General features: G+C 36.8%; 2 protein-coding genes across 3 annotated transcripts; one reads left to right on the top strand and one right to left on the bottom strand.

Annotated features, from left to right (window-relative positions):
• Positions 1-620: 620 nt before the first annotated feature.
• Positions 621-3372, top strand: LOC145087276 (protein S-acyltransferase 10-like). 2 transcript variants are annotated; one of them, XM_079025210.1, is made up of 11 exons: positions 621-864; positions 980-1094; positions 1382-1456; positions 1577-1645; positions 1747-1890; positions 2031-2064; positions 2172-2281; positions 2411-2497; positions 2592-2675; positions 2745-2810; positions 3048-3372. In XM_079025210.1, the coding sequence occupies exons 1-11, from the start codon at positions 780-782 to the stop codon at positions 3184-3186; spliced, it is 1008 nt and encodes a 335-aa protein (XP_078881336.1). In that variant the 5' UTR covers positions 621-779; the 3' UTR covers positions 3187-3372. The 2 variants fall into 2 exon arrangements, with proteins under 2 accessions (XP_078881336.1, XP_078881337.1); XM_079025211.1 differs by having other exon boundaries at positions 3002-3288.
• Positions 3373-3688: 316 nt separating this feature from the next.
• LOC145087275 (Regulator of Vps4 activity in the MVB pathway protein) lies at positions 3689-5939 on the bottom strand. Its single transcript, XM_079025209.1, has 7 exons — positions 5773-5939; positions 5559-5691; positions 5174-5277; positions 4910-5081; positions 4677-4817; positions 4507-4589; positions 3689-4404 (listed from the first exon to the last, which is right to left on the bottom strand). The coding sequence occupies exons 1-7, from the start codon at positions 5862-5864 to the stop codon at positions 3786-3788; spliced, it is 1344 nt and encodes a 447-aa protein (XP_078881335.1). The 5' UTR covers positions 5865-5939; the 3' UTR covers positions 3689-3785.
• Between the last annotated feature and the right edge of the window lie 3314 nt (positions 5940-9253).

The following is a 9253-nucleotide window of genomic DNA, read 5'->3' as shown; positions in this document are numbered from 1 at the left end:
AGTAGGTTGTCGATGGACAAAATAATCAACTTTGGATTAGGGTGACCGGGTAAGTATTTGGAATTTCTAATCAGACCACACCAAAATTAGGTCCGATAAGTTTCAACAGATTCGGTTCAAGATCCATTAATTTCTTAAAACCGAAAAACCGATTTGATCCGGATGATCATCTCTATTTTTGAGTACATATACAAAAAAACTGGTTATTATAAATTTGTCAAATTACTTTCGTATTTAAATTCGACAATATCACAATAAAATTATATACGGATAAAGATAAATATGCACATAAAATAAGTATACAAAAATTATATAGATAAAATAAAGGAAAGTATATAAAGATAATAATAAAGAAGATACGTGACCGGTTTTAAAAAAAAAATTAAGAAATTACAAATTCAATACTTCATAAAATAAAAATTACAATATATGTTTATATTAATATTCCTAATGAGCATTGCCAAGTGATTAATAACTTAATAGTTAATATTATCTTATTATGATTATAAGACAAAAGTTTAAGCACTAGAGAGTGAAAAGTCTCATAGTGTAAGGACCAAAACAACTTCACTGCATAATATAAAGGACTAAAAGTACAACTAATCCATGATACTTCCCTCTCGAGTCGCGACTTCTGTTCACCGAGCATTCATCCTCTCCGTTTAACACGTTTATGTTCTGAGCTCTCGAAAACAGTTGGAGTGTTCCAGATATGCAAGATTTATAGGTCCAACAATTTCTTTTAGGGTTCGGATCCAGTATCGAGTTGAACGAAAGCGATGAGTTTTTTAGGTAGCTCCGGAGACCCATCGGATAGTTATTCTGATCGATGTTCCAAGTGGATCCCCTGTCTCTCTGATCCCCGTAATAATTACAAGCTTCTATTTTGTGATTATGTGTTTAACTCCTATGTGATTTTATACCTAAGTAATGATTTTGCATTGGGAATGTGTTTTTGGGTGTGTGATTTTCGTTACAGCTAAAAGATCTGCGTTATGTATGCAACTGATGCTGGTGGTGCTTCATCTTGTATTCCTCGGTTTTCTTTTCATCTTCGACAGTGAATTCATGGAGAAATTGAAAACACTGTCTTGGTAATCACTCACACATTTCGTTATACATTATTATCGAAGTAGGGTTCGTTGGTAATTTGATTGTTAATTTCACCTGTCATACGACTTGTGAAACTGGTTGTTGCTCTAAAGAGTAGTTATGATTACGCGTTGTAGTTAGCCAATCAATTCGGTTTCTTTATTCAGTTTCTGTATTCAATTGAAAGCTAGAAAAGCTGTTAACTTTGGAAGCTTCTCTATCTATTCTAATTGGGATAAATCCCTTGTCTCATACTGTTCTAAATGGAAGTGTCTTCTCTTTTCTTCAGGTCCACAATTTGCTATTTATTGTTATTTGTGGCCACCATAGTTCAGTATCTTTATACATCTGGTTCTTCTCCTGGGTAAGTCATAACAATCATAATTCATAAAGCATAGAAATATCAAGTTATAAGTCAAATTGATTATGAACTTGCATTAGATTAAATTGAGTATTATGTATAACAGTCATGTTAATGCTTTAGGTATGTGCTTGATGCAATGAGAGAATTTGCTAGGGCAGAAGCCTCATTAAGGGCATCAGAGACTTCAAAGTAAGCACCCTTTTTTTATTTTTATTGGTTCTTTTATTGATGAAGGTAACATATTATCTAATAGTGGTACCATTTTTCTTGTATTTATGTAAATGATCAAGCAAAGACAACCTGCTTCAAGCAAAAAATGACAGTGTAGTTGTGACATTTGATGGAAATCAGAGGGGTGAAAACATTTTAGGGAATAATAGAATGAACTGGACAAAGATGGTGATGGATTTGTATCCAAGTGGGACAGCTGTCAGGTAGACTTGATTGATTTTATTCGCTTATCATGTTTTAATTATGTTTAAAGATCCTATTATGTTGTTTCTTCTTGAGTCTTGACTTAATGGGTTAAGCCAAAAATCATGGCTTAATGTTTTAATTGGTTTTTACTTTTCAGGACTTGCACATGCACTTTCTGTAATGTTGTGCAGGTATCTCTCTTGTTTGAACTTTTTTTTGCATTTCTTTTTTCATTATGTATCATGTTTGCTGATGTGTCAACAACAAAAAATCTGGTCTGAGTGTAACTTTATTGCAGCCTCCAAGAACAAAGCATTGTCATGATTGTGAAAAATGTGTTCTTCAGTTTGATCATCATTGTGTTTGGTTGGGAACATGTGTAGGACAAGGCAACCATTGTCGATTTTGGTGTGTACATCTTTTTTATTTTTAAATTTTATACTAAACTTGATTAATTGTGTGCTAAATTTTACCTTGGATTCAGATAAAATCTCAACTAATTTAAAGAATATGTTCTATTTGGGTAATGATTGACAGGTGGTATATATTTGAGGAATTTGCTTTATGCATCTGGACTGGAATATGGTACATTAATTACCTCAATGATCATGTTAAAGACTCATGGTTTGTTTTCCTTTGACATGTGTACTCATTTTTTTATCTGATTTTTCAATTAAAATTTTTGAGCTTGATCACTAGACATTTTCGTTTCTTTCAGGGTGAAGGATATATTCGTAATTATAATGCTAGCTATATTGGCAATTTCACTGATATTTCTCTTTCTCCTTCTCGTATTCCATACGTAAGTACTTAGTTTTGTAACACTAATAAAATATCCCTTTTGTAACTTCAATTTGTATTTTCTTTGTAGTTATTTAATCATGACAAATCAAACTACATATGAGCTGGTGAGACGAAGACGTATACACTACATGAGGTTAGTTTGAACCTGTAAAATTTCTCATCTTTTGGTCCTAAAATGAAAGTTTTTTCTATAAATTGGAAAATGTGAAATGTTGTTGTATAAACACACCTATGACGCATAAAAGACGCAACACATTTTGACCAATTTTTTTATGACGATCTAAGATTTAAGTTTTCTTGTCTTCTTTTATGCAATTATTTCAGAAATTATAGCAAAAAGGATGAAACAAGTGTCTGAATAAATGTGCAGATCGATTCCTGAAAGGGTTCATCCATTCAGTAAAGGCGTGTGCAGAAACTTGTATGATTTTTGTTGTGCAAGAACAAGCAATTACAGAATGGAAGCATTACCTTTTTCACAGGGAGTAGATCAAATGTCAATACCATAGACATGTTTCTGGATATTTTATTTTGTAAATGTTGCTCTGATTATATTTATATGCTGGATTAGTTTGCTGTGATATATTGTACTATAGACACTTTTTTTGTGACTTGGTTTTTTTTTCTTTCTTTCTGATTCTTGATTTGTTGTGTATGATACATTCTTCTGTGAAGCGACTTGATCATTTCCTTCATTAATAGCAACATTCTTCAAACTTGTAAACGTATAATTGATGAACTTGAAGGGTCTGTATGCTTGCTTAAAGTAATAAACTGATACACAATGATATAAATTCTCGATCTTAACATTCCAAACTAATCATTCTTGTGAATTGGTTCGCTACAAATATAAACAAAAATAACATAACTGACATTCGAAGTACTAAAGTATACCGATATTTTTATCTATTTTGCCAACCAAAGGGCTAATACTTGCTGCATACATACATGTAGATGGATATATATATTGAATAAATGAATGAAGAAAACTCAAAAGAAACAACCAACCCATAATAAAAGGAAAGTTGATATTCATATTCTACCAACATAGTATAGTGTAATTTCGTCATATAACATACCAAAATGCTCAATAAACAATCTTTTAAGCCTATGGTTTATGATGCCTGAGAGCTTCAAAACGAGCTGCCAGTGTATCATAATCCGGGAGCTTCGGATGCACCCGCTGACCTTGTTTCATATAACCGGAAGGCGGTGCGGGTGCACCCGGTGCAGGCCGGTCTGGTGGACCACCAGACCTGTGGTCATGATCATGATCCATCTCAATTTCTTCATCATAATCAGACTCAGATTCATCAAACTTCACAGATGATGATACTTTATGAGGTGCAGCAGTATTAATTGTATGCCTTCTGAACAGCTTGCTATCATCTATCTCACAATCTGATTCATCAAATCTCACACCAGATGCATTGTAACTGTATCTCCTTTGACCCCCCTTGGTATCAGTAGTAGTTGTATTTGTATCTACTGCTGATGATATGTGAGACCTTTCAGAACTCTGTCTTGATGTTTTCACATAATCAATGGAGTCAAAATTGTCGGAGTTTTTTGAGTCATGTGGTTGACTTGTTGACTGATGTGAGTCTTTGTTTGCCAAGTATGCAGCTGCTTCTGCAGCTGCAATTGCCATCTTTGCTGACTCAGCAGCAGCTTCAGCAGCTGATTTTGTATCATTGAATTGCATGTTTTGGCCATTACCCGAGTATCTGGAATAACAAAAGAGAAAATGGTTACATTACATACAATAATAGTATTTACTTTTAATGAACAAATCAAATGAAAGTATGTTGCTATTTCTTGCATTTTACCTGCGTGATGGTGGGTTGTTTGGCTGAACAGACAGAGAATTGACAGGCATGCTAGAAGCACTCATAAAGGTCTGTGGTCCATCCTGCAGAAAAATAAGAAAATATTAATAAAAAAAAAAACATGAAATGGAGAATTATAAACTATAAAGCACACTATATCATACACTCACAATAAGCTTTTCAGGTGGCTTGAGAAGTTCTGTTTCAGATTCTGTTGTGTCCCATTCAACCTGGTATTCTTTGGCTATTTCCTTTAGGATTTTCAGCTTTACTTCACCAGGTGGGGTTTTAACAGAGAGCTTCTCAATAAGCTGTGAATAATCACAAAAAAAAACATTATTCATTTAACATCTTTAAGTAATCAGGCATCATGAAATGTAGAGTTGTAAAATTAAATAATCACCATTCGATTAACACCACAATCAGGTCTTAGATCAGTAGCTGCTCCAACAAAATCTTTGCCATATTTCTTCTCAAAAATATCCCGAAGTGCAACCAATTCTGGAATTTCAGAACATCGAGGTGCTGCAAATATTAAACTTGATATCCCTTCTTTTAGATCCACTGGACACTCTCTGAGCATATGAACACAATACAGTGAGTGGTTTTGTTGATCTGATGTGTACAAGTAAAACAATTAAATCTTTTATTTTTCCTGTAAATGTACCTTTGCTTTGCAATGATTGTAAGTCTTTGCACAATCAGTTCACAGAAGAGCTCAATAAACTCGTTAGCAGCTAGAATATTCTGTTCTCTCATCACATGTTCAACCTTGATGTGCCAAAAATTTCATGTCAGCTAATTTTATTGATCAAAACAAGATTCTACAATCAAGGAAATATCTGGAGTAGTTAATAATCTCAAGGATTACAATTTGACAATCAAAAGTAAGACTAATGCATTCTGTTTCAAGATTTTAAACTAACAAACCCTAAACCGTAGCATCAAATTCCCCATCAAATTGTTTAAATATCAATTTCAGAAAAATAAGGATACGCAAGAAGGTTTCTGGATTCAAACGGATATAAAGTAAAAAAAGGAAACAAACATACCCTGATACGAGCAGTGGCGTCTTGACCAGACTGAAGTAGCATAGCAATATCACGTCTCATCTGCCTCACCACCACCTGTCTCTTGTTCCTCAGAAGCTTTATCCGAGCCACCGCCAATTTCGCCGCCGTCTTGCTGTAATTTCTCAAAAAACCACTTATTAGGGTGAAAACTTGTTAAATAAACTTTAAGAGATAGAGAAAACGAAGATCTGACCATTTGGAGGTGTTGAAGCCTGTGAAAAAGAGAGCAAGAGTGACTTTCGCAGCCTTCTTCCAATGGCGTTTGGCTCCGGTAGTGATGCTCATCTTGCAATGGTGGTGAGTAGAGAGGGAGAGAGAAAGAGGGATTTGTATGGGAATTTGTGTGTAAGTGCAACGGTCGGGAAGAATTAATTAAAAAACGGAAAGAAAAGAGGAACGTGGCCTGATGAGAGGAGCCCACTATTGATAGCGACACGAATTAGAAACGGATCTTTTCCGTTTACGAAGTTCAGGGTTCGGATTGTGGTTTCTTGTCATATTCAAAGAATGGTGTCATATTTTCTTTAAAAAAATTTAATTTAAAAATAAATTTCATTTTTAATAAAAGAAAATATAAATTTTCATTACTTCAAAAAAAAAAAAAAAACATTACATTGTACTATTTAAAATTAAAAAAAATTATAACATGACATTAAGAAAATCTTACAAACTTAAAAAAAATATACATCAAACGATTAAAATAACTTTAAAAAAATAAAAATAAAATAACTAAAACATACCACATAAAATCGTTATCCGAGAACTCGTCTTCCGAATCATTCAAGGGATCTAATTTTAAATTAATGTTAATGTGTTGAATCCGTAAATGTATTCCACCAAGTCCGTATGAAGATATAAAATTTTGGCTTTGGTTTGAAGAGATAAATGATTTATTTTATAGGTGAAAAAATTAAATCTTAAATGTTTTGACAATTCAACGGTCAATAATATCATCCACCAATCACCGAACGCAACCAAAAGAGAGAGAGAGAGAGAGGTGTGGCAAAACTGAACCCAAGACCACGTACGAGAGCAGTGTTCCCCTGCATATGTGGCAAAAGGTGTTGTCTCTACCGCATCACCCCCCAAGTCTTTATATGGTGGAGTGATGTCAAATTTGCCACAGTCAACATAAACATCACATTAGATTTGTCACACTATAACAAAAACTTGTCATTTACATGAAATGAGTTGTCACACTTGTCATGCTATTTTTCTTTAAATTAAGTTATATATATATATATATATATATATATATATATATATATATATATATATATATATATATATATATATATATATGCTAAAGGTTTCTTTTCTGGTACACGTCGATGGGCTCTTCCCTCCTCCAATAAGAAACGTTGGGCGACCACTTTTAACGTTTATTGCTTTTTCGCCTCATATATTGCTAGCTCTATGTCTTCTCAGCTGAAACGTGTCACAGTTGCATTTAGCCAAATTTTGGTCCAATTGAAATATGCGGCTTACTTTTGGTCCAAGTAAATTAATCGATGTTACAACCATATATTGAAGGTGTAACACTCTAAGAATTTCAACCAATTTAAACTTTTAAAAAGCAACCCAGTTTCGTTAGGTTATTACAAAAAGGTTTTCAACACATTTATTATCAGAGTATTCCTAGAACCATATCATAAAACAAGAACATGAGGAACGGTACGATTACGCCTTCGCCTTGCCACGGTCTCCTGAAGTACCTGAAAGACATTGAACCACAACTGTAAGCCCGAAAGCTTAGTGAGATACCCCCAAAATACCAACCACATATACTACACATAACATATCATAACCGAATAGAACAACCATGCACTTCGGGTTTACTTGTGTGACTGGTCCGTCGCACCGGGCCTTCAGTCCACCGGGTCCACCCTCCGGGTCTAGCCATATCCATCGAGTCTGCAGTGTGGTTGGTCCGCCCGCACCGGGCCTTCAACCCACCTGGTCCACCCTCTGAGTCTACAGTATGACTGGTCCGCCCGCACCGGGCCTTCAGTCGGCCTGGTCCACTCTCCGAGCCTCGGCACGTCTGGTCCGCCCTCGTGGGGCCTTCAGCCTATCCGGACCACTCGCTGGGCCTTCGGAATAACCGGTCCGCCCTGGGTATGTTGGCCTACAGCACAAAGCAGGACCCGCCTCAACCCAACCCCAGTCCATCAACCATGTGCACATAAACATTCAATCATATAACAATTCACATCCAATCAAACCGATCTAGCATATCACGTAACATAACATCATCCTAACCAGAATACCGACCTAATCGGTCACTAGCTTATCATTATCTTACATATCAGGATACCGACCTTAACCAGGTCTCTAACATATACCATCCTAACTACCAGGATGCAAACATAGCAAAGCAATAACATAACCACAATACCCGGATTACAATCCGATAAAGGGCCGACCTTGGTGCCGTAGACCCTGTCGATATAGTGAGGATAACTCACCTCGCAACTACCGACTGAAAAGATAAGACCGAGCTGCTCTGACCACTGACACGAACTCCACCACTGATAATACCAAAAGGCTGAACTCAATAACCACCTATAATTACCAAATTACCCCTGGGAGGTCAACTGGTCAACTGTTGGTCAAAGTCAAAGTCCTCAGTTAAAGTCAACTCTCCTGACTGACTCTACTCGCCGAGTTACCCTGCTGACTCGTCGAGTTCCCTTGCTATGAAAACTCTTAAATCATGAATCAACTCGCCGAGTCATCCCGAGACTCGCCGAGTTCCACAACTTTGAGTCCCCTCGCACTCAACTCATTGAGTCATCCCTTGACTCACCGATTCATGGCTCAATCAGAAGAGGTTAGGACCTCCCGACCAGACTCGCCAAGTCCGAGAACAGACTCGCCGAGTCCAAGGCCATCTTCAACCAACTCGCCGAGTTGTTCTTCCAACTCGTCAAGTTCCTGTCTATCTTCATGCAACTCGCCGAGTACACCCTTGTGACTCGCCGAGTACTCCTAGGTCTTAATCCATATAGAGGCTTTCCAGGCCATGCGGATGATCCAAACAATAGATCTACCCTTCCACAAGCCATCCATCACGTAAAGTGACAAACTTTACGTGAATCCAAAGAGATCTAGGCATATAACACCCTAGGGTTAGGGTTTGGGACAAGATGGCTTCACCAATCACTCAAGAACCAGGACTTTTATGCACTCTAGACCTTCTCCATTCCAGATCTAAGGTAGCAACCTCAGATCTAACCTCCAAACTCAAAATATCACAAGATATGCTTTCCAAGAACTCCAAAATGATGAATCTAGATGAATAATAGCCCAAGCAACGAAATAATACCTCAAAAGAAAACTCCAACAAAAGAGTAATCCAAATCCCTGCAAAGCCCCTTGCTCCAAGCCTCTTAACCTTCAAAGATCTCTTCCACAAACACTCCTCCAAGGTTCAATTGCTCTCTAATTCACTCACAAACGCGCATTAGGGTTTCTGGACTTCAAGGGAGAGTAAGGAGGCTGGGGAGAGGGTATTATGTCCTTTATATAGGGCTCAACCCCCGGAATTAGGGTTTTCTCCACACAACACCAACTCGCCGAGTCTAGCCACCGACTCGCCGAGTTGGCCACTTAACACGCGACCAAAATCGCGACTCTACTCGCCGAGTCCACCCATGGACTCGCTGAGTCGA

The sequence above is a fragment of the Lactuca serriola genome, chromosome 2 (assembly GCF_051521515.1).
Source record: "Lactuca serriola cultivar US96UC23 chromosome 2, Lser_US96UC23_V15, whole genome shotgun sequence".
Taxonomy (NCBI): domain Eukaryota; kingdom Viridiplantae; phylum Streptophyta; class Magnoliopsida; order Asterales; family Asteraceae; genus Lactuca; species Lactuca serriola.
The sequence above is the reverse complement of the archived record's forward strand: the minus strand, read 5'-3'. Positions and strand labels throughout refer to the sequence as shown.